The sequence below is a fragment of the Danio rerio genome, chromosome 5 (genome assembly GCF_052040795.2).
Source record: "Danio rerio strain M-AB ecotype USA chromosome 5, GRCz13ab, whole genome shotgun sequence".
In the NCBI taxonomy this organism is placed as follows: Eukaryota; Metazoa; Chordata; class Actinopteri; order Cypriniformes; family Danionidae; genus Danio; species Danio rerio.
Window position 1 is genome coordinate 33,467,895 of NC_141025.1, and position 27,211 is coordinate 33,495,105.

General features: G+C 36.1%; 1 protein-coding gene across 2 annotated transcripts in view; it reads right to left on the reverse strand.

Annotated features, from left to right (window-relative positions):
* ncs1a (neuronal calcium sensor 1a) overlaps window positions 1-11,898 on the reverse strand; it is a 50,734-nt gene extending 38,836 nt beyond the window's left edge. The window contains exon 1 of one of the 2 annotated variants that reach the window (XR_015489987.1): window positions 11,288-11,635. Coding sequence is in view for 1 of the 2 variants with exons in the window: in NM_001328512.1 (NP_001315441.1) it covers window positions 11,288-11,351 (64 nt within the window). In the remaining variant the exon portion in view is untranslated. 2 annotated transcript variants of the gene reach the window in all.
* Window positions 11,899-27,211: the final 15,313 nt, after the last annotated feature.

The following is a 27,211-nucleotide window of genomic DNA, read 5'->3' on the forward strand; positions in this document are numbered from 1 at the left end:
AACTCCTCTCTGCATCCGCTGATGTACATGGCGAGCTAACTGGTCAAACTTGTACCACCCGATTCACACAGGGCGTCAGCGTCAACACGTCCCATTCATTTTGAACGGATGATGTCAAGCGTTACCGAACTGAATTGTGAGTCTGCCAGCACTACTTCAGTGGTGTTGCTGGCTGCAGATGTTGGGAATTTCTCAACTTTTCAAACACCAACGGAAGCGTCACCCAAAAGGATCGCTATGCAAATTTCCCAGCTCAGACAGTAGCCGATTGCAGAATAGCTTTATTGGCTGACGCTGCTATGATGATCGTGTCAGCCCCAAATTCAGACACACCCTCAGTCAAGCATTGACGCTGAAGCCCCGTGTGAATGGGGTGTAACAGCGGCACAGGAGTTCACACGAAGGTAAGCAGTCAGCTGGTAAATGCGAAAAGGAACGGCATTATACCGCCCGGTAGCGTTCATTTTAAAGACAAAATGCAGTCATGCGTACCTCTGGATACATAATCCGCAGTCGCGGGAAATGTTTATAGGGCTATGTTTTCAGATTGAGCCTATGGTGGTTTATTCAAGACAAAAGCAATTAAACTAACTTTCTTTTTAAGTGTTAAATCACCCCAAGACAAACAAATGTTGGTGCTAAACTAAAATCATTTTCATGTTACTTACTGACTAAAACCATTAAACCTACCATTAAATACCAACTTTTTTGTTGATGTTTTTGTAATTGTACTTAAATCAGAAAGGTTTCTATAACATACATCTGCCACAATGTTACAGCAGTTGACTCTGACCAAGGTTGGACTCTTTAGGAAAGTGGATACTAAAATCCTGAGTTGAGAACTCGTTGAAAAAAAAGTTGCATTCCATAGTCTAAATGTTTGTGTCTAAAGTGAGTAATCTGCTCTGAAAGTACTCTTTACTCAGTCGATCCATCGGTAAAGACCTCATGAAACTACAGCTCACTGCAGAGCATTGCTGATTATGTGAATCAGAGGACATCCCCTGCCAGGCTGCCTGTGTGGGCCACATTCTGTGAAGCAGACTCTCGGTAAATCTCGCTCCACATAATGCCTGCTATATCGCCTCTACCCTGGGCCACCCACTGTGATATTTGATTAAGCCTATTTGTGGACATAAACTCAATATGAAGGCAGAGAAGGAGATGGGGCAATGCTGGAAACTTGAGAACAGCTGACTGACCTGGTTGCCATCACCACTGGTCTCTCTCTTGACTGTCTCCTTCAAGAGGAGTACAGAGGTCACAGCATGAAGGAATGGAAGAATCAAATCAGTTTTTATCCATCATATTTATCAGGCCTGTTCACACTAACACAAATGCTCCTTCGTGAAAACTCTGAGTTCTGCATGCAATTTGTGACACTCTGACAGTAGGTGAAGTTTACAGAAAAGCTGAAAGACCATGATTTGTCCTGTATACAAATCGCTGTGTAACTTTCCATAACTGACACATTCTAATAAATATATAACTATTTGTTGTCGCTAAGTTAAACACCATGTTTTATGTACCAGCATCAGTTCTGGGCATGTGACAAGAATTGCAAACTCGATGCAAAAACGGGGTTGTGATGTGATAAAAAAAACAGGTCTGGAGTGCATTAAGAGCAATAAGAGCCTAGGTTTGATTTACTACATATTCTCAAACATGCATGGTGCTTTGGTGTTTGCTCAGAGTCTGCCATATATGAGCTGCTCTTAATTTGCAAACATTTTAGCAATATCTAAATATAACATATAGTAGAAACTAAATTGTCTAACTGAATCATCTTTGATCATAAGCTTGCAATAAACTAATAAACTGAATGAAAGAGAAATGCTTGATTCCACAACTCATGCCTTTATGTAATCATCAGTATATGAAATATACTGTATCCTTTAAAAAATATTAATGGTCACTACAGGACTTTTTAGATCATATAAATGACAATATGATGTCACTGGATTTTTAACCAGGTGCTACAAGTTCTACCGATTAAAACTCCACTAAAAGAAATAGGATCCCTCAATTCCGGTTCCTAGGGGAGGACACAATTCGACATGACACCAGCTTTACTGTCACGAAGGCACATAAAGGCTGATTTATACTTCTGCGTCAAGCGCACAGATATGCTTTGTTGCAGCCTTCGCTCGCGTGATTGCATAATCCTTGCCGTGGCTGACATCAACTCTACGCATAGCGCAATCTCTATAAATTGGTCGGCTTGGTAGCAGTGACAAGCTTTTATGGTGCTGAGAGCTGCAAGCCCGATGGAGCGAGTGTTTACAATTTTCGATCCTATGAAGGAGCTCAAAATGGAGACTTTTGTTTTGTGTTTACCTAATAATTAAAGTTGCAGTATGGTGTGGAAATATGGAAAAGTGCAACAATTTTAGAATGAGGTGTGTGTTATCTTATCTAAAATGACTGAATATCATGTACCAATAAATCCTTCCACTCTATTACTGAGCGCCGATTCTACATTGAATCTTACCAAGCTACAAAAAAGCTGTTTGGCTGGCTGGCTTAACTTCTGCAAAAAAAACTACGAGCCCAACATTGGCCGCCTCTCAATTTCAGGATATTATAATGTTGGAATTATCAACAGCTTGAGTGAACTTGGTACTGCCATGGGATTCTTACTAAATACTTTGCCTGAACATGAGATGAGAAAATGAAAGCAAATAAGCAGCAGCAAGGGAAAAAATCAGATGCCCGGGACATAATCTTTAAATAATGAGATATAAAAAATAAGTAAATATATATAAAAGCACGATTCGATTCGATTTTCGATTATGAATAATTAATTAATTACTTAATGACCAATTAATTATTTGTAGCCTACCGTTTAAACTACCTGACCTGAATGGTCTTTGTTTTACCCATAAACAAATCATACAGTAAATGAATAAAGGCAAGATACACACATAATTACCACCTGTCAATCACTTTTTCTGCGGGACTCATGAATAGGCAGTGATCTGTGTCGTTATAATGGCGTCGGTAAAAAAGACGCACAACCAACAGGAACCAGGCAACAGTATCTGAGGTGTTCGCTAAAATGACTAAGTACAAGTGAGTGAAAGATTGAAGCAGTCTACTGATCCTCTGAATGCCTGAACCCGCTGTCTCGAGCCCATGGCTGTGTGTGTGCGTCTGTGTCTGTGTGTGTGTGTGTGTGTGTGTGTCAGAGGTAGAGAGGAAGGAGGGCTGCTCAGAAATGCTACACGCCACTGTGGATGTCAAATCGTTGTCGTTCTAAAATGCCATTTAAAAACAGAGACATTGTAAACAGGGCCTGAGTGTGTACTTTTCGCGAGCGGATTTGCAACGGAGGCGGGTGGAGGATCGTGATGCCGGTGTTGTCTATCAGACGAACCCTAATACGTACATAGCAGAGCTTGCAAAACTGTGTTTTTTTGTCGACAACACGAACGTTGTCAACATAACTCACTGGAAATCCAAAATGCTTACACACCGGCGACTTCATTGAAAGAGGAGAGGGTTTAAGTTCTGTCGACGGGTCTCCTGTATCTGCAGTTCAACATGCACTTCAACAAGCCTGTTTTTTTCCCGCTTGGCAAGCCAAGCTGACGTGACATGGGAGCGTGGCAGCATCGACGATTCTATTTTTTGATTCGAGCAATAAATTGAGCATAAATTTCGATCGATTTCGATTTTGACACCCCTAATATATATATATATTGATATATATATATATATATATATATATATATATATATATATATATATATATATATATATATTTCTGCGATTGTGTCATGAGGCATCGCAGGCAAGGCATTGGCTGTTGTGAACTATGCCACAGTACACAAGAAGAAATTATTAAATCTTGTGTTCTATTTGTCATTTAAGAATGCCCATGACAAGGAATGTTATGATTTTGTGCCGAAATCATAACAAATTTGAGTGATCTGACTGGGGCTTAAGTCTCTCCCACTTGGAGGTCACCTGCCCAACTTGGGATTACTAGGTGTAATCCCTCCCATTTGGAGTTCTCCAGGCTGCAGCGGTACTTCCTTGACAAAAAACTGCTGGAACACGTAGACCAGGGCATTTCTCGGTTCTCAAAATTGTAGCCCAGGGCACATATTGCCAATGAGCCTGGGTGTACAAAAATTACTGCACAATTTTAAACAAATATTATTTAAAAAAATCTATTTCAGGACCAAAAAAAAAAAACATTTCACATAAAACAAAGCAAATGGTAAAAGATCAGCCGTAAAGCAGGTGGAAATGCTTCCTATTCATTTGAATTCTAGAAAGCAGGGGAAATATATCCTCATATTTCTACTTATCAGAGCAGTGGAAGATGTGCTAGCAGTCTTTAAATGGAACAAAGGATGCAGCTCATCGTCATGGTGACCGAAGAAAATTAACTAGAACAGAATAAAGAGTGTGTGTGTGTGTGTGTGTGTGTGTGTGTGTGTGTGTGTGTGTGTGTGTGTGTGTGTGTGTGTGTGTGTCTATGAATGAATGAAAAAAAAGAATGAGTCAGATATTATGATATTATTAAACAGATGCTAAGTCAAACAGGCAGCTGTCTGTCTGCTAGTAGAAATATGAATGAATCCAGAAAACCCAAAGGTTACGTTTGAGCATGAGGTATAGAGGAGAGGATGACTATGGCTGATGTGAAACCAGCAGTACAGAGGGAAAGATTGAGAGGTGAGTGGAACAGACAGCAGAGACACCAGGCAAAGACAACAAGAAGAGACAAGCCGCAACCAGGCTGAAACAGAAAAAAACTGAGAGGACTGGAGAAAAGGAAAACTGAAAAAACCACTGAGGGAGAAGATTTGCTCCAAAGCTTGCTTGCTTTTTGTTTTGTTCTTTTTAAATCTGTTATGTATTTGAATGGCTCATCTACTACTCATTTTGTATGTGTAAGTATATTCTGTAAGGAAGGCCTGTTTGTTTTCTTTATATTGTGATTTTTATCATTATTTTTTTAAATGCATGCCTGGGCCCAATAATACCCAGCTGCAGACCCGCAGACCCACACACGTTTCAGGCACACACAATCCAGCACATACAATCTAGTCAAACCATATATGGTTACGAGGAATGTTAATGTAATTAACGTCTTCTCAGGCATCGTCATCAATATATTTTTATATATGTTGTTGACAACAAATATAGTGCACACAATAGACAATAGTGTATACTATTTCACAAATATGACGATCGAGATGGGCGAATGAGGATCATTGTTTCTGATCGTCATTTAATATAATAGACTGAACAGTTTTCTTTCAGTCATCATAGAAGATCAGTCATTATTTATCTGACAGAGTCAATATAGCAGATACTCGTTTGCTGGCTTTGCTGAAGCATCAGAGATATATAAACAATCTAAATTGGACAGGATTATTTTATATAATGGATTTATTATAATGAAGAAAATAATAGCAAGTCAATACGCATAGGCTATAATACATCTTTATATGTAATAAAAAATGTATGTAACAAAAATGTAATAAATGTATAACACTATATTTATATTTACCCCAGCGATTGAACAGTATTTATTTGCTTAATATTCTAATAACTTTTATTAATGATTTCTCACATTAAATACTAAAGCAATTTATAGTAAGTAATATATTGTTTTTAAACCATAAAGTACTGGTAATTTGTGGTAATTATAATTGCAACATATATAGTTAGTCACACAAACAAATTAACGGTTTATAATCAATAAAAAGGTAAAAGTTTATCAGTTAATAGCTATATTCATTTTAAATTATTAAATATAGTATTTCATTTTAATTGAACACGTTTTTGTTAGTTTTTTTATATTTTACTAAAAAGCCATTGTAACTAAATATGACAACATTAGTATAATTAGGAACATTAGAATGACAACATTATCCTGAATTAGTTTATTACACTTAATCATGCAATTAGACGGTCTATTATGTTTTCCTTGTGTATGTGGATATAAAAATAAAAGTCCCAAATTTCTCCAAATATTTTTATTTACATAATTTGACTTCCAAAACTAATAAAGTACAGCTGATCAAACCATTATTAAACTGGTTAGTGATATTCTAAGTCAATCTCTCTCTCTTTTGTATGTTGTAGTGCTGTATTTATACCAGTAATTGTAGTGTATTGCATGTGAGATGGGACTCACATATCAGGAATGTGTGTATTTTATGTCGGCGACTCTTTTTATAACCCTGAGTTACTTTTGGGTTCTGTTCTAATGCATCTCCTGTTTCACTACTGCAGACTAGTTCAGTAAAAAGAAAGAAAAAATGCCTGCATGTGTTCAGTGTTTTCCCTTTTCGTAAACACAACAGTAATCTGGCAGTGTTTGCATTGCTTTGGCTTTTTCAGGGTTATTTACTTTGATATCCCAATTGCAACAGAGAAATAATAGGAAATGTCTCTAGACTGATGGCATTTTATAATCTTATAATCTTAAAATGTGAGCAAAAACTGTTTTGTAATCACTTTAGATATTAAGATAATCAGTAGAGGACTGAAACAGTGTTTGATTTTCTTTTTTATTTACTCAATTATGCTGTAGAACTGTTGTATAAACTCAATATCACACTTGCAGCAGTGCGATATGGTTGTATATAGTCACTGGTGGGTAATTATGGTTAAGTTCAAAAGAATCTGCCAAAAAATATATATACTGCATTTATTGTTTAATTATTTGAGAAGTTGACTAGTAAATTATTTCCATTTCATCCATTTCACAGTGAATCACAGTAGAGCCAGAAACTAGTTTGTACTCTTATTTGTACTCTAGAACTGTTGTTCTCAAAACAAAATATAAAAACTGAAACATTTCATTTCTCCTGCCTGGCACACACAGTATGTAGGCTTTTGGATAATAATACGTGACATCCAAATGGCATTTTAGCCATTAATCATTTTTGTCATCCAATGAATTCCAAAATCATGTCCTTCTCTATATTTATCTTCATTTAATATCCTGTTGAAGGTGGAAATTCATCATCTCACATTACAGAAGGAAGAACTGGATGCAGAAATCAGTTCACATCAAACTGATTACAGGTTACTACATTCATCAGCTCATAATAGAAGAATCAGAGAGGGAGAGCTGCCGAACACTGGAAAGAGACCATAACTCGTAACTCAAACCCAATTTATCCTTAACACACTTTCAATTATGTGCTGCGATTTTAAGTTGTCCTGTATTAAATCAAAATCTTCAGCATGAAAAATTCTAATTATTAACAACTTCAATAAAAGCCGAGAGACAGCTCACAGCATTAAAAAGAAAAAAAAAAGGTTGCAATTGAAGAGTTTAGATGCAGAAACCTCTAAATGCCGTCTGAAATGTTCTTCTAAAATAAGCATTTTTATCAGACTTCTGTGTGTATATTCAGTAATATCAATTTTATGGCAAAGAATAAGTCCTGCTCTTTAAAGTAAAATCTCCACATAAACAGAGGAGGCTGCGAAAAATATTGATTCGATGGAAATTTAAGATGGCACTTAGATGTTTTTGCATCTGAACTCTTTTATATAGTATAGTACTCTTTTATTAGTAAAAAGAAAAGAAAAAATTACCAACAGTATGTCAAGGAAATGACAGAAGAAAACACTTCAGGTCACTTACATGAATAGTGCATTAAAAGCCTTGTAGTCTGAAGAGTGATTGACACCAGTCTTTGAAGCTTGGCTTCTATTGCAGTCTGATAGATTTGTGCAGCTTACACACTTACTGTATCTAACCCTGCAGCGAAGAAGCAGGAAATTATTTCCTGACAGCCCTGCTTTACCCCCCGTTGAGCACAAAACCGACCTCTGAAGATGCTCATTAAACATCAACGGTTCACTAACACTGGGAATGTGCTTAAATTCCATTCAACTTTAAAGTAGGTTTGGTAGAATATTAAACAGGTTACCTACTTGTAGGTGCTGGAAGATCTTTGACAGTGTATTATAAGGAACTGAAAATGTAAGGCCTGGAGTCACAATTTTCTTTAGCACAAAAGTTTCATACTTACAGTATAAATGATATCACTATATCATATATATATATATATATATATATATATATATATATATATATATATATATATATATATATATATATATATATATATATATATATATATAAATAGGTTGGTTACAATTAAAACAATTTAAAAATTATGATACCTCTTTATACTTATCACTTATGACAAATGAGAAAAGCTATTATCATTTTTGCTAAATGGCACAGGGTACATTCTCGAAATTTAGAAGACACTTTGTCATTAGCATATTAAATAAACAGTGTTAATTTTACATTTTAAAGGTCAACACAGCAAACAAATAAAAACATCTCTTATTTTTTTCCAGAGCAGCTTATATGTTTTTATCTACAAATCAAAAACCATTTACTTATAACCTCATGTAACATTGTGTAATTTAGATTTTTTTTTTAAGTTGGCAACCAAACAAGTGTTAATAATTAGTGTTTGTGTAATTATATTTAAAAAAAATAATAATAATCAGAGTTTTTGCATTTAAGTCAAATGTAAGGCTTTAAATTTGTAGAAACAACATGAATATGGTGCACGACTGAAAACAATGTCTTGATGTTCTGGGATTTGTTAATAATAATTAAACCATAATTGTAAACATTTTGAAAACATTTACAACCGCAATTGAGAACAAGTCACTGTGTAAATAAAAGATTCAAAGCAAATTCATCACTCACTTCCCTTCCCTTCAGCTTATTCCCTGACTTTTCAGGGGTCATCACCGTGGAATGAACCACCAACTACTCTGATATACGTTTTATGTGGCGGATGCCGTTCCAGCTGCAACCCAACACTGAAAGTATACAATACTCAGTGCTGGAAAACATCCACACACTTTCTTCTTCTCACACTACAGCTAATTTAGTTTATTCAATAAAACCTATTCCTATAACAATATATACATGTATTTAAACCCAGATGAAACCCAATGTGAACATGGGAAGAACATGCAAACTCCACACATAAAAGTCTGCTGGTCTAGTCGGCACTCGAACCAGTGCCCTTCTTGCTGTGAGGTTACAATGAACCACTGAGCCACTGTGCCAGCCCTACAGCAGATTCATTGGGGAATAAATCTGTTTTATCAGGTCACTGCATTAAACTGAACTGTTCAAAATGGGGAATCATTCAGCAATGAATCGTAGCCACAATTGTATTACTTCATTGGAAGGGTTTTTTAGGGGGCTGTGTTTTGAATAAAAGGGTTTTGAATTGAAAGGATAAATTATTTACACAGCCTTTTTTTGACCCAGAGTGCCAATAATTCTGACCATAACATCTACTATACTTTTCTGCAATGAAATTTGTATTCTTCGTACTGAGCCAAAAGGTCAGTCTGTGACATTTTGATTCTCTACAGGTCAAATGTCTTTGCTTAAAAAAAATATTTGAGGTTGGAGGTCAGCAAACTTGAACTTTAGCATGCATGCTTATAGTTACAGTCACAAAAGACGTCAAGCTTTATTGAGTTTTATCCATATGCATTCAAGTTCAAGGCTGAATTTGAAGAACACCCCAGAGATGCAAGCTTGAGAAGAAGATGTGAATAAACTGTGATCCATAAAGACCAATAGGGTGACACAAAATTTGCATTATGAAAAACAACAGAAACTTCACAAGCCCTTGCTTCTTCTCTCCAGTGTTTGTGTGCTAATGTAAATGACTTGAATACAACGTATAGATTAAACATGGCTAGAGAGCACATGCACTAGAAAAAAAATCAATCCCTCAAACCATTGCTTCTAAATCCAGTCATGCACAATTAATTATTTCATAATTGTCAAAGCTGTTCTACTTTCTCTATTAAATTTGGTTAATCTACAGTTGAAGTCAGAATTATTAGCCCCCCTGATATATTAGACTCCGTTTATTTTCCCCTCAATTTCTGTTTAATGGACAGAAGATTTTTTTAACACATTTCTAAACATAATAGTTTTAATAACTCATTTCTAATAACTGATTTATTTTATCTTTGCCATGATGACAGTAAATAATATTTGACTAGATATTTTTCAGGACACTTCTATACAGCTTAAAGTGACATTTAAAGGCTTAACTAGGTTCATTAGGTTAACTAGGTTAGGGTAATTAAACAAATTATTGTATAATGATGGTTTGTTCTGTAGACTATATCGAAAAAATCTAGCTTAAAGGGTTAATAATTTTGTCCTTAAAATTATGTTTAATAATTTAAAACTGCTTTTTTTCTAGCCAAAATAAAACAAATAAGACTTTTTCCAGAAGAAAAAATATTATCAGACATACTGTAAAAATTTCCTTGCTCTATTAAACATCATTTAGGAAATATTTTAAAAAGAAACAAATTCAAAGTGGGGCTAATAATTCTGACTTCAACTGTATTTTTCCGTGTGATTATTAGGCAGCATTGACAAGGTCTCAAAGCCTCATCTTGTTTAAATCAACAAAAGCCAGTTAATGTGATAATGATGATAATGCCATGTTTTCACCACACTAGGGAGGAATTGTTGCAACACAATTTTCAGTTAGTCCCACACCTTATTGACAGGACGTGAGAGTCGCTGCCAGCTGTTTATGTACACCTTATCTTCTCACAACAGAGATGCAAGCCAGTCAAAGCACGCCTAATGATTATATGATTAGTGACAGAGGAAAATCAATAACCCCAGAGACGAAATGATCATCCCGTTCGACTTAAAGGGACATCATGCATAATAGGGCAGGCAGGCCGGACACACACGTAAACAAACATAATCAATAGACTAAGCTTAGCTAAGTTAAGCGTATACCTCAGTCTCTTATGGAATCCACCAATGCTTATTTTTTAGAAATCAACCAAGAGACCCTAAAATTAAAATGATGCAAATTGTTTACTCATTCTTGACTTGTTTCAAATAAGTTTGAGCTTGATTTTTGTTCTGTTGAAGATATTATATGAAGAAATTTTGAAGAATGTTGGACATCCTTGCCATCCATAGTAGAAAAAACAAATACAATGGTTGTCAATGTTTACAGGTTTCCAACATTCTTTAGTATATCTTTTTTGTGTTTCATCAGGACAAAAAAGAAAACTTAAAATGGTTTCGAACAAGTCAGAGTGGCTAAATAGTTGCAAATTTGTCATTTTTGGGGTGAACTTTCCCTTTAAAGTAAACGCAGTGCCTGTTCTGCTTCACTTGAATTTAGAGGAGGATAATGATTAGATACAACATGCAATTAACCAGCACAAAATGGCACTAGACATGGAAAAACTGAATAAATATAGCAGTACTCACAGTAGGTCTTTCTGCACAAATCTTCCACTACCTCAGGCTTTAGTTTGCTGTTGGATTTGCCCATCTCTCCAGCTGGCCACAACGCTTTATCCCACTCCCTAAATCACTCCCCCAATCCCACCTTCCACTCACATTTAAAGAGAGAAAGAATGAGAGAGAGAGAAGGAAAGAGAAGAGGGAAAAGCACGCGAGAGGCACAAGTCCTTTGAATGGTGCCTTTCCTCCAGACCGCAGCAGAGTTCAAACAAGAGGAGGAAGGACAAGTAATTGAGAGGAGCAAATTACACTGAAGCAATGTGATTACAGCATGCAGAGCCCAGAGTTGTCTCTCCTCACTCGGAGGGAATGAAAGAGGGAGAGAAGCAGAGAGGGCTTTAATCTGTTCACCGGTGTCCCTCCTCCCTTTCCTCCACCTCTTCCTCCAGCGTCTGCGGTTCCTCAGCTGCTCAGGGCAGAGCTCGAGTCCAGCAGAGGCACTCCGTTGTTAGGAGTTCGCAACTGTTTGCGTCTGTGCACAGGAAGAGGGAACGATTCACTGAATGACTGACTCTCAGACATGCACACGCATTCGCTCTCTCTCTCTCACACCCTCTTTCTCTCTCTTTGTGCGTGTGTGTGTGCGCGGGCGCGGGAGTGTTGTCACCGCGATCTGTGTTGATGCTGTTGTCCTTGACAACTGAAGCCACTCCCTCAGCGCTTCGCCCCTCAGACAAGACTTTCTTGATTATATCAAATGTGAACATTTTATTTAATTGAAAACATCATATTTTACTTATATATTTAAAAAAATATATAGAAACCAAAATATAAACACACACACACACACACATATATATATATATATATATATATATATATATATATATATATATATATATATATATATATATATATATAAACAATACATGATAATCATGAAAACATGATAACAATTTTAACGATTTCATATAGAATCAGAAACTTTCTGGTAGTAACCTACTGTAAATCAATATGGTGGCAAAGTAGCACCAACTTGCACTAAATACTATTATTCTAGTTTTGTTGAATAAAACAAGCAAACAATGTAAATAAGGTATGACAACAAGATGCTGCGGTGCCATAAACTTGTATTATTGTATTATTGCTAGCTACCCACATAGCAAAATTTCTCTGGCCCAGCTCTGGCCCACACAATCAAGTTTTGCTTGGCCCACATGCCGCAGTGAATTACGGTAAATGACTGGACCAAATCTGGCTTCCAGACAAGGGCCAAACACGGACCATATCTGGGCCAAGTCTCAGCCAAGTTAATAACTCACAACTGGGCCTGAACTGGACCAGATAGGTTGGTGTGTCACGATTGCAATGAAATTGATAAACCCATGGAGTGATGCGCTTTAGGCACACTATGGGCACGCTTTTTCTCAAAGTGACCTGATTAGTAGAATTTTTTTTCTTTACTCAAAAATGATTTTAGTGTATTTTAAATGTGGGTCAAGACTGGCCAAACTCACATGGCCAACTTATCAAATTTTAAAATCTGGGCCAAATACTACCTTTTTCATCTGGCCCAAATCTTGTGTGCCGCCTTAAAGACGGTGCCGCCTCTGCCAAACCCGGGCCATGTTTGGCCCACATGCTGTATGCCAGTGCCGGATGAATGCCTGCTGTGCCAGCTTTATGCCAAATCTGGGCCAGAATTCTTTGCTACTAGGGTAAGTAAACGAGTTCTTCAATACAGGGATTCATTTACAAATGAATTTCTCCCTCTGTAAGCATTAAAAGTGAAAGTATGGAGAGGGGTGTTACAGGACATGGATCAAATTTAAAAGGTAGGGAGGATAATACATTTCCACGCACACAAACATGTTCTTTGTCGGCAATGCCAGTGCGGTCACTTATCCATCGATGTAGAAAAGTGATGTAAAATTATGATTTTTGTAATTTAAAAAAATATTGGCATACTGACCACCTGGAAAACGTACGATCATAGATATATGTATATATCTCTGGCTCTGGATGGCCCGTCCTCCACTGCACCTTGGTCCCACATTTAATTCAAAAGAGAGCTTCCCTGTTCTAAAATGGCAGCTCTATTGACGCAGTCCTTCCAACGGACAACAACTGCACAGGTGTAGCCCTGTCTGTCCTACGCCACCCAACCCGCTTCGGGCTGGTATCGATCCAGCGACCTTCCGCAAAGGTGTCGGTTGTTCTACCAACGAGGCTAAAGATCATGGCCTCTGGCATCAGTCGCTAGAGCACCTTTAGAGGTCAGAGGAGTGAGGTTTACCTACACAGCCCCTACTGGCTGGCCTTTGTTACATTGGCAACATCTAATGTAAATATCTATGATCAATGACAGCAAAAATACTGTATTTACATTCACAGCACTATTGATCTACAGTGGTCTCTCATTTATTGTGAATGTTGCATTCTAAAAATAGCCTGCGATAGGCGAAATCTGCAAAGTAGACAGCTTTATTTATTGCAATTATTATAGATGTTTTAAGGCTGTAATACCCGTCTCCACAAACTTTATACACATTTTTCTGAGACATTAACATTTTCACACTTTTCTCTCTTGTTTCAAACTCTCAAAGTTCAAACCTTTGTAGAAAAATAAGTCCAGTATTATAGAATTAAACCAAAGATCAAAACCTGTTGTCAGACGCAAATAGATGTCAGGAAATGGTTCATAAAGCTTTTTAGCTTTAGTGAGGATAATATTGGCACCCAGCATAATGTTCTTTTTCTGCAGTCAATTGATCCACAAAGCGAAAGCAGACTCCATCCTTAAGAGGGTCACAGCAGATGTGCCGCGGACATGACAGTTGGAAGTAAACACGAAGGAGCACATTTGCATGTTATTTACAATAAAATTATTCAGATGACGCTTTGTGGTCGGCAGAAATATGAATAGTGTGAATAGTTGTAGCTGGGCATCGCAGACAGCCGCTCACTTGCGGCGCCAGTGCATGCACCCTGAAACCAGTTTGCATGGCCTGCATGGTGCGGCGCATCCGATGCGTCACCTCCTTTTCGATGGTCTTAAAACAAACAGTTACAACCCTTTTTGTCACACTGCTAGTGATCGAAAATGTATGTTAACTTGGCAAGCTAAACACATTCTGTACTGTACATGAGACACGGAGGAGATTATTTGACAATAGTCTACAGCCAATCAGAACACAGCACAATGTGCAGTAAAAAAAAAAAAAAAAAAAAAGTCAAATTGCACTAAAAATAATTTGCAAGTCAGCGAAAGATGAACCGTTTCATAGCAAGGGACCACTGTATTTTTAGTATTGTATATCTTTACTGTAAAATATACAGTAATTTTCACAATACAGCAACATACTGCATAACTGCTTTACAGTAAAATTACAATTCAAATTACAGTTAATACTGTGTAATTTACAATGTAACTTACTGTTTAATTTATGTTTACACTGTAGGGCTGTGCATGCTGCATGCTCAACTTAAACAGCATTACTGCATATTTTATTGTTAAGCTTTAATAACAAATTAAAATATACATATTTCCAAAAAATATTATTCTAAAATCATAGACTCAATATAAATATGTGCATTTTCAATTAAAGGTTTAGAAAGTATAAATGGTTAAAACGACTTGAGAGAGTCATTTTAAATGTATGAGCCTGACAATAGGCTAATTGTGATGATAAGTACAGAAACAAATATAATTTAACGAAACTGGCTATTAGTGGTAATGCACCAAAACGGATTAGTTGGATTTACTACATTTTTGTAAGGTAAGTGGTTGGAAAGAATTAGTTTGGGCTGAATTTAAACAAACAAATTAAGTTGAACATTAATAATTTTAATTAGTTTGTTTAAATTAAGCACATATTAATTGTTTGCAACAATTTAGCAAAAATCGTTTAGTTTCAGTATATTGGATAAAGTCTAGAAGTACTACATATGTGCTATTAAACCTAAAAGTACTATTCTAAGATTAGTTTATGATTGACAGACCAATGTGCCTTCAATAAGCTAAACATGTTTGTAAATATATGTAAATTGTGTTTGTTTAAAAAAAATAATGAGTAACTATTTGTTTCTATAAATAAGAAAACATAAAATAAGTAATGTGTAATATTATTTGTAATACACAAATATCAATTTCAAATTATGTATAACATAAAACCACTAAGGATTTAATATTAATATAATATTGATGTACATTCATAAGAATAATCCTAAAATAGGATTATAGTTGAGATTATAGTCCAGCTGTACAGGGTAAAGGCTCACGCACTGTCATATTCTGATGAAGCCCTGGCTATAATCTGCTGGCCCAGTTTAAGTCCAGGCCAATTCACCCCTCAGGGGAAGTTTAGTTTGTGCAGTGCAGTTCAGACATCAGAGGGAGTGGAAGGCAAATGTCATTTTTTGGGGCTAAGCGAAGAAGACAGAGACAAAAGCAGATGCTGAGTCAGCTTCATGCTGCTCCATAAACAGCCAGAGGCCTTCGCCAACAGCATCACCTACTGAACACTTTCAGAAGCATAGACATTAACACCATTAAGCTGTCTTGTAGATTTTAAAAGAGCACATAGACAATTACAATACTTTGTTTGGTGTTAGACCAGATCTGATTTGCAAGAGCTGGGAATACACAGTATATATCATTTTATTTCACAAGAAGCTCTATTTTGTGAACCTCTGTGAATAACGCAAGCGGACCTGCCTTCTGTTCCAAATTTAGTTTGCAGAGATATGATTAACAGTTTAGATATACAGATTTTTTATTTTATTAAAGCCACAAGGAATCGATTTCTTTATTCATTCATTTTCTTTTCGGCTTAGTCATTTTATTAATCAGGGGTAGCCACAGCGGAATGAACCGCCAACTTATCCACATATGTTTTACGCATCAGATGCCCTTCCGGGGGAAACCGGAGCACATGGAAGGATTTTTTCCAGACTTTGTATATCCTACCAGTCATTGTTAATTAGGTTGTAATAACTAGAAAAATTAAGTATTGGAATCTGAAAAAAAATAAACTGTGACATGATAAGAAGAAAAATATAGTTATATAAAAAGAAAAAAAAGAAGTGGATTAGTGTCTAATTCATTTCAATTCATTCAGAAACAAAGCAAATGACTCTCGTCACAAATGGGTAATTGAATCATTAATTTATATCAAATTTGATTAATCACTGACACGAAAATATCTTTTCAGGCTTTGTTTCAAACTATTTTTGATGATGGAATATTTTATTTAAAATAAGCCTCCTAATTTCATTTTTTGTCTAATAGTTGTATAAAATCAATAGATTTTTTATCACAGCACTGATGAAACTACACATTTGATTGTGTGATGATACCAGATTATTAAATTATATCACAGTAAAACATAATTACATATATATATATATATATATATATATATATATATATATATATATATATATATATATATATATATATATATATATATATATAGGGACGATTGTTTTAGCACATTTCTAAGCATAATAGTTTTAGAAACCTATTTCTAATAACTGATTTAATTTATCTTTGCCATGATGACAGTAAATAATATTTTACTTGATATTTTTCAAGACACTTCTGTACAGTTTAAAGCGACATTTAAAGGCTTAACTAGGTTAATAAGGTAAACTAGGCAGGTTAGGGTAATTAGGCAAGTTATTGTATAGCGATGGTTTGTTCTGTAGACTATCGGAAAAAATAGCTTAAAGGGGCTAATAATTTTGTCCCAAAATTGTTTTAAAAAAAAAATTAAAGCTGCTTCTATTCTAGCCTAAATAAAACAAATAAGACCTTGTCCAGAAGAAAAAATATTATCATATAATATTGGGTGGCTTTATGATATATGAGCTTTTCATATTTCAAAAGTTTTGTTTAGGCATTCTAAAAGATTACTGAGGGCATTAATTCACAGCACTCTATACAAACATTTTAAAAGTAATTAGTATTTTCTTTAGTGGAATTCAGTGTTACTTAAAAAAACAGGACTATTCTAAGAGGAAGAAAAAAATAATACAGACAAAAATCACCTAGAGGATTGAAGAGGCCTATAAATAGCATCCAAGCAAAAGGAGTAGAAAGGGAATCAATTTAGTGATTGACTTATTGCACAGCGGGAGAACAAGCTGGAAAGTAGCCAAGAGTTGAAAGACACTTCTGAATATTTTGCAAACGTCAGAAAAGAGGGTGACATGTTGTTCAGAGTATTTGGCTTGGCAAGCACCACTTTCTAAAATGATGAATGCTATATTTAGCAACAGTTATACAAGCTACCAACTGTAGTATCTCAAAAGAGGCTTTTATGATAGATCCCTTCCTTTCAGCTAAAGGTTACAGGAACCCTTTTCTAGTCAAGTTTCACTGGCTGAGAATACAATGGCCCAGTCTGCCTGTTTGAAAATGTTTCTCTCTCAGAAAATCAGAGAGCCACCAGACCAAATGCTCTGACTGAGACAAGCCACAGATTTTACTGAGAGGATGGGCATCACAAACACTTATGAAGGATGTTGAAGATAATGGCTAAATATATGGCGTCCAAAACGGCAATTAAATGTTCCTTTTAATATTTACAGTAAAAGAACTAGATGCTTGTATGTAAACTCATGGGGCTATAAGCCTTTTTTGGTTTAGTGTATTACCATTTTCCTATTTTAATAATTTTTCAAAAGTGAGAAAATAAATTATTATCAATTCAATTAAATTCCTGTTTATTTCAATAGCGCTTTTACAATGTAGATTGTGTCAAAGCAGCTTAACAAAGTTCTAGTCGAGTCCAGATTTCAGAGTTGAAGTTCAGTTGAGTTTAGTTTACTGTGGTTTAAATTACACTGCTGAAAGTTCAAACACTGTAGAGCAAATCCACCGAAGTGCAGTCCCGATCCGAGCAATCCAGTTGTGACAATGGCGAGGAAAAAAACTTCACCAACTGACGAAGTGAAAAAAAAACTTTGAGAACAACTAGGCTCTGTTGGGAATGACCATTATCCTTCTGGCTAAACTTCTTGTGTAAAGCTGCAGTCTAGGCGCCAGAGGCTGGAGAAGCTGGACGTCCATCGTGGAGAAGCTGCAGGTGTGAGTAAGGCCAGTCTGATCTCACAAGGAAACGTAAGTATTTTACGTTTTCTCAGTTTAGTGGCTAATTCAAACGAATTCGTATGAGATCAGTCGTACAAAAATGTACGAATTTAAAAAGGAGGCGTGGCACCTAACCCCACCCCTAACCCCAACTGTCATTGAGTGATTAGCAAATCATTTTAAATTGTACAAATTAGATTGTACGAATTCATATGAATTAACCACTAAATCAAAATGTTACAAATTGCTGTGAGATTGTGTTGGTAAGGCACAGGCGGGAGTTCAGGCTGGCCCACAAGATCAATATGGGGACTCGTTCGTCATGGTGGTCTTTCAGAAATCAGTCTCATGCACTCCATTTCTCCATGATGACCACAAAATTAGCTCGGGATACGGCCTGGTCCAGGATTATAGATATATTGGGAACATCTTTTCAAGGGTCTTGGATAGCATCAATGGCGCTGCATAATCTCTAGGGACCTCAGAGTGAGTATCCCCAAGTGGAAACAGAGAATAAAGAAAATAGTTAGCGTAGCTGCTGTTCATATTAACGAGATGCAAAAATGTTATAAATAAAAATAGCAGTTATATAAACAAACAAGTAAAGCATATGAGAGTTTCTAACACAATGGTGTATTAAATAGTGTGTCCTGCAGGTGCCAGCTCCCCTGCGTGGAGCACACTCATGCATTATACCATTATGCGATGCATTGAGTGTATGCTTTACTAAAAAGACAGGTCTTTAATCTGGTTTTGAACTGAGAGAGTGTGTCTGAGCCTCGGATATTATCAGGAAGGCTATTTCAGAGTTTAGGAGCCATAAATAAGAAGGCTCGACCTCCTTTACTCGAGTTTGCTATTCTAGGTACTACCAGAAGCCTCGAGTTTGAGATCTAAAATATACACTGTAAAGAAATGTTTTATGTTACTAGGTTAATCAGATTTTGACTAAGTGAAATGTATTTATAAATAAATTTTGAGAGGATTACGTGCTTATGATTGTTCACAGCTGTTCCAACATTAGCTCATGACCAATTATCCAATCAGATGATTCCTAACTCTCGAAGAAACCCCCCCACCCAAGCCTACTTCTCCTCCTTTCAAACGGGCAACACGGTGGCCAGTGATTAGCACTGTTGCCTCACAGCAAGAATGCCCCTGGTTTAATTCCCTTCTAAACCAAGCGACATTTCTGTGCGGAGTTTTGCTCATTCTCCCCGTGCTCGTGTGGGTTTTCTCCGGTTTCCTCCCACAGTCCAAAAAACAAGCACCCTAAACAATTAATCCAAAACATTTTTAACCAAGCTCTGAGTACACCTCTTCTCAGCCATCCATATCCGACACATAGCTACAAATAAGCAAGGGGGGAGTCATTGAGATCTACCTGAGCTCAAACTCCCCTCTCGCCCTGCAACAGGAGGGAGCCCAGGGCTCGAGGATCTTATAAGCTCAGGGCTCTCTCCTGGGACAGCATGCCAAACCAGCTTAATTATCAATCCTCAGCTAAGTGTGAACTTTTGAAATGTATTAACGTGTTCACTCAAAATGTGTGACATTTTGGAGAAAAAAACACCCTCAAGTGCTTTTAAACGTGTAGGCTTATTTTGTTGAACACAAAAGAAAATATTTTAAAGAAAGCTGGAAACCTGTAACTACAGACTTCCATAAAGGGCAAAATTACACTTTGATCATAGTTACAGGTTTCCAGCTTTCTTCAAAAATATCTTATTTTTGTGTTCATCAAGATAAACCTACACATTTTAAACCACTTGAGGGAAGAAGCGAACATGTTCAAAACAGAAAGGTCAGTTTTGTGTGTCTATTCCTTTAAGTTCTAAAACATGTAACAATATTTTTTTGTCAGTTTGATTCAAGTTGATATGACTAGAAAAGTTCATTTGATTCAATTTATAAACATTTTACAGTGCATGAACTCTAAACCAGGGTTGCCCAAAGTAGGCCCCACAGGCCAAAGTTGGCCCATGCTATTCTTTCATTTGGCCCACTGTCCCATATAATAAGAGAAGGAAAATGATGTAGCGGTGGTTGGGGCGAATATCTTGGATAGAGATTGTCATTTAAAATTTAATGTAACCTTTTGTTTGTTCTGTAATCTCTTTTGTAATTTGTTATGTATCTGATTATTTAAAATCGAAATAATAATAATAATAATTCATTACATTTATATAGCGCTTTTCTGGGCACTCAAAGCGCTTTACACAATGGGGGGGAATCTCCTCATCCACCATCAGTGTGCAGCATCCACCTGGATGACGCGACGGCAACCATTTTGTGCCAGACCGCACACCACACACCAGCTGATTGGTGGAGAGGAGACAGAGTGATGATATGCCAATCACGATATGGGGAGGGTTAGGAGGCCATGATGGACAGAGGCAAGTGGGCAGATTTGGCCAGGATGCCGGGGTTAAACCCCTACTCTTTTTCGAAGGACATCCTGGGATTTTTAACGACCACAGAGAGTCGGGACCTCGGTTTAACGTCTCATCCGAAAGACGTTATACTTGTTACTCGATGGATAGTGGACAATGCACAAGACATCGTCGAGCAAATCAAAGCAAAGGCATGAGCAGCTTAGTTTACTCAGTGTTATTAATGGGATTGTTGATGTTTATTCTGTAATAAATGTATTATAATTGTTTTTTTAATACACTGCATTAGTTAATACAATTTAAAGCAATGTTTCCTAGTTATTTTTAAACATTAGGAAGTAAATTAGGAAATTACTCATGAAAACTTGGATGTAATACAGTTTGGTATATATTAACCTTTGGGCCCACAGACCCCAGTCAAGTTTGGTTTTTGGCCCTTCATAAGAAAATGTTTGGGCACCCCTACTCTAAACACTAAATCTGAGACATTATTATCATGAAAAATTCTAATGGAAAAGTACCAACTGGATATTAAACAGCTATTTTTGTGCCTCTGTTACTGCACAGACAGCTTTAGCAAGACAACTAATCTTTAACCCCATTCACCCTGAACAGACTACTGTCAACCTGAGTCATCTGCTATCTAATCCTGCTTTTAGCCACTCTCTTTTACACCATGTGTGACTATCACTGCCATAAGCTGGCTAAACCCTGACCTGGTAAACACTGCCCATTTAAGCTTTAAAGATGATAAACAAACTTAGAAATTGAGTAATAAGTAACATTGATCTTAAAATAATTGAGATTTTCATGACAGAAACCACACTGTAAAAAGAAATCCTGGTTGCCTTCAACCTTATGAGTTCATTGAACTTATATTATGTTAAACTGACTTAAAATGGCTTGCATAACTTATGAAATCAAGTTAGAACATGCTTAATGTAGTTTAATAAGTTACAATGACTTAAAATATATGTTGTCAAGACTAATTGATCATATCATTTTTTACAGTGCGGGAACATGCAGTGTTTCTCATATGCACTCAAATGTAAAAACAGGCAACTATACACACATTAAATCTCTCAGTTTTTCTAGATTAAGAATGATTTTATTTATTTATTTTTTATTTCAAATAGAGTTATCAAGTAGAGCAGTGTTTCTCAACCATGTTCCTGGAGGACACCAGCACTGCACATTTTCCAGGTCTCCCTAACCAAACACACCTGATTCAGATCATCAGCTCATTAGCAGAGACCGAAAGACCTGTAATGGGTGTAACAGACATCCAAAACATGCAGTGCTGGTGGTCCTCCAGCAATGTGGTGGAGAAACACTGATGTAAAGCATTTTGAAAAATGGTCAGAATAAGAAATGTGTTTAAGTTGTTATTGACTCTGGGTTATATACATATATATGAATGATATATGTGATAGACATATATATGTTCCTTGTTGCTAAAAACCTTATTAAGACACATATATTTCACTAAAAAGTTTTGCATTGTTTAGAGCAAATTCGTTATTCCGGTTTAAAAAGAAATTCTGAAGCTACGCACAACGATAAGATCATTTTGTTAATTCCAGCGTGGAGATTGGCTGTCTGTACCGGCTAGTACAAAGAGATGTCATTGAGATTTCAGCACATCTGTTCTTTAAATCATGAGAAAGACTTGGTTCGAATTAATCAGCGGTTCAAACCAACCACCCCTTTAGATACTGGTTTTGGTCTAAAAACATTGCATCTTTTCGTTATTTTAGAGTTTTTATTTTTCGATTTTTTTTTTTTTTGCTATGCCAACATTGACACAAGTTTTTTTTCTTTTTTAATGTTTACATAAGATGTCATGTTATGTATGTCAATAATGTGTCAGAACTTTTAACACATACAGATTTTTTGGGGGAAAATTACTCAAGAAATTGAACAGATCGCAATGTGGATGTGGACAGGCTCTTTTTAAAAATACCAGAAAATGTGCAATTTTCAGGAATGAGAAGCTGTAACATTTATCTCTTTCATAAAGTAAGAGACCAGTAAATTACTGTAAAATTACCAAAACACCTTAACCAGTAAATAAAAAAATGCACTGTTCACACACAGCCAAACTACTTACTCAATTAACAAAAAAAATTAACTGGATTTCTTTTAGAGCCGGGCGATAAAATCGATATTGTTTTTTCGGACCTTTATTTGACATTGTCAAAAACAATTTAAAAAATTGAGATGAAGGCTATAGTTTTATTAAAATGGAGCTGCTGAGCACGAGCCTTGGAAGAAATGCCAGTAAGCTTAGGGTGCATTTTTGTCATTTTCAATGGAGGCGCACCACTGGAATCACGGTGAACACGTGAATCTTACAGATGTTGATCTACCTTTACCATTGCACACACTTTGTAACATTTTATTTATTAAGTTTAAGAGTCTCTTAAACACTCATGTTTATTTTATCATAAAACGATCAGATATTTTGTTTCAATATTTTTGTTTTTGACAATTGAAACTATTTGCCTTAGTAATGTTCATAAAATAAAAATTAAGTGATTACATAAAAAAATCCTGATATTCCTAAATGTATTGTTAAAAAATATTCAATGATTATCAATATCGTACGATCTGAAACATGATATACTGATCAAATTTTTTTTTGCAAAATTACTCAATCGGTCTAACTAATCTAATCTGAAAAAAGGCTATTACCAGTCAATTAAAACAAGTGAACTGAAGCTAAAAAGACTGAACTCTGCTTTCTGTGAACTGCTCATTTACCAATATATACGTTCCAATATGTAACTGCCGTTTACTAATACTGTGTGAGACTATACTGTATGTAACAGCAACCATGAAATGGGGATTTTCCAATTTTAGTTTTGATATATTAATATTTCTAATTTTTTTTGTATATGTTCTTATATTAAATAGGATTTCTACTGGCTGATTCGAAAAGAATACCACAATATTGAAAATCTGTAATTAATCATATAAACATGATGGAACCTTGGGTAATTAATCAATGTCAAGAGTACATAAAGTTTTTTTCAGGAGAAAACAAGCTCATAGATATTCAATATGACCCCCTCCAGACACTGGAGCGACATCAACCCAAAAGTTGTGGTATTCTTTTTGAACCACCCTGTATTTTATTTACTTTGATAAATATTCCAATGAGGGGCGGTTTTGAAATAAAATAAATTAAAAATGCAGGGGCTCAAGCACCAAAACATCCAGTAATTATTATTGATTCCTTGGAAGAAAGCTGCAAATCCAATAAATGTTAGCATTTCGTGCTTCGCAACATCCAAACTGCATCACTGAAGTTAGCGTCTGTCCCCATTATCATTATGAAAATGTAATCTAAAAGAAATCTATTTTTGCTTTTAAATGGATTTTTTTTTCCAAGCAGTCAGACGGGTTTAACATTATTAGTATTTGCAGCTCTCCCATTCTCAGCAGCCACAGCTCTTCATTAGTCCCTCTCTGACATTCTGTCAACATCAGATGATCTTAATGGCACTTGAGCAGAAGTGAGCACAGCACTCCAGACTTGTGAATTAATTATAAAGCGAGTCGTTTGCTTCAGTGCTGCTGTCCAGTGTTTACTCTGTCCAAGCTTGAGAAGAGATACTGCTTTAGGATTCAAGTCTTTCCTATGATCATTTCTGCTAGATATGAAGAGCTGCGGGACGTTTTGTCCTTCTGTTATACAAGGACTTACTCTACAGTCTGAACTATATGTTAGAATGATAACACTTACTTTAAAAAAAGTACCAAGTACTCTGGCTCATTACCTGACTATTATTAATATAGTGGCTTATTTTTTTTTATTAAATTCAATTCAAGTTCATTTGTATAGCACTTTTCACAATATATATATCATTTAAGCAGCTTTACAAAATGCCTTATTATTATTAGTTAATTTGTATTTAGGGTGGCACGGTGGCTCAGTTATTAGCACTGTTTCCTGGCTGGGCTAGTTGGCATTTCAGTGTGAAGTTTGCATGTTCTCACCATGTTGGCATGGGTTTCTTCCAGGTGCTCTGGTTTCCACCCACAATCCAAAAAGATGTGCTATAGGTGAATTGAGTAAACTAAATTTGCCATAGTGTGTGTGTACAGGTGTTTCCCAATACTGGGTTGCGGCTGGAAGGGCATTCGCTGTGTAAAACTGGAAAAGTTGGCGATTTATTCCACTGTGTTGACCCCTAAATAAAGGGACTAAGCTGAAGCAAAATGAATATTTGTATATATAAAGTGCATTTTCTCTATGATCTTATTCTATACTCCTAATTCTACCTGATACCTAAACCCAAATACTACCTTAATTATTAAAGCAGTAAATTAGATGTATGACTCTTAAACATTTTTTTCTAGCACACAAAATTAGTTAACTAATATACTCACTAAATTAATTGCTTAATAAGTCTGATTTATACTTCTGCGTCAAGTAGTCGGCGTGACCCACAGTGCCTGCCTTGCATGCAGTTAGGTATTTATACCTCTGTGTGCGGTTTGTGTTGCTCTGCGGTAACACTTCTGAAACACTAGCTGGCAGCGGGTTTTTATGTTCCTGTGTCGGGTTTCTTTGCGGGTGTTTTTTTTTTTTTCTAAACACTACCTTAATGTACATGTAGCTCAAACTCGCCTACTCAGAACGCAGGAACACTTATTCAGAATTGCGGACGTGCAACATCGTTAATCATAGGGTAATCACAAAACAAAATTTTCCATCTGGAGCTCCTTTACTGGGCTCGAAACTTGTAAACAATTGCTCTATCAGGCTCGCAGCTCTCAGCACCGCCCACACTTGTCATAGCTACCAAGCCAACCAATCACAGAGCTTGAGCTACGCATTGTTGCAACGTGCGGATACATTTTTTTCAGAGGTGCGGGTTGGCATTAGCCACTGCGAGGGCTATGTGACTGCGCCGGATCATAACCATATTTAGATGCTTTAATTCTACAGCTCTAACTGAAGTTCACAACTATCATTTTTAACTATTCTAATGAGCAGCAAATTAGAAGTTAATACAATTTTATTCATATTTACTTCTATATCGCTTTTACAATGTAGATCGTGTCAAAGCAGCTTAACACAGAAGTTGTAGTAAATTGAATCTGCTTCAGTCCAGTTTTCAGGACAAACTTCACCAACTGGCAAAAGTCAAGAAAAAAAAAACACGAGAGAATCCAGGCTCAGTTGGGCACGACCATTTCTCCTCTAGCCAAACTTCTTGTGCGGAGCTGCAGTCCACGTGCCGAAAGCTGGAGAACACTGGATGTCCATCGTGGAGAAGCTGCAGGCATGAGTAGGTCACCGGTGGGTGTTCAGGCTGGCCCAGAGGAATGGGGATCAATGTGGAGACTCGCCTGTCACTGTGGTCTTTCAGGACGGAGTCTTAAGCTCTCCACTTCTCCATGGCCACCACATGACCTCTCAGGATACGGCCTGGTCTAGGATTATGGAGAGCTCGGGATAAAAAACAAACAAAAAAAAAACAGACTAACTTAAGCGTAGGTGCCGTTCAAATTATAATGTCTTTTTGAGAGGTGTTCCCGGCCCCGGTTGCCCTAAATAATGCAGCTTAACAATCCTTTAGAGGATTTGGCTTTCAAAAGGTATGCTAATTCACAGAAACTGACAGAATGTGTCTCCTGAACTAGGGATCTCATGAAGGCTGTTCCACAGTTTTTTATCCACATATTTTGGGGATAATAAATAGTCCAGAATTAATAAACCATAATAGATGTGAGGGGCTATAATATAGGAGATAAGCCGTTCAGGGCTTTGTAGGGAATATTTTCTTTATTTTAATGTATACAATATTTAATAGAAAGTCAATGCAATGGTGATAGAACTGTAGTAATATGATCATAATTCTTAGTTCTAGAAAGCACTCTAGCAGTAATTAGTAGTACAATTTGGTCAAACTAAAGTGTGAATTTTTAAAAACATGGGCGTCAATTGCAGTGTTAACTTCTGACTATTTATCAAACAAGGATGTCAGAATTATTGCTTAATAACTTTTTCTAATAACTGAAAACAATATTTATAGCTAATTAATTTAGTTAACTTTTTAATAACTCATTTCTAAGAACCGATTTCATTTATTTTTGCCATGATGACAGTAAATAACATTTGACTAGATATTTACCATAATACTAGTTTTCAAAAAAAAGTGTAATTTAAAGGCCAAACTATCTTAATTAGGTTAATTAAACAAGTTAGATTAATTAGGCAATTCACTGTATAACAGTGGTTTGTTGGTTGCAAATGGTTTAATGAAAAATAAAACAAATAAGACTTTATCCAGAAAAAAAACATTACATAGGAAATACTATGAAAAATGTCTTGCTCTGTTAAATATCATTTGAGAAATTTTGAAAAAGAATAAATACTGCAAAGGAGGGCGAATAATTTTGTCCTCAACTGTACATGCTTTTAAAAAGATAAAAGACAAATACTAA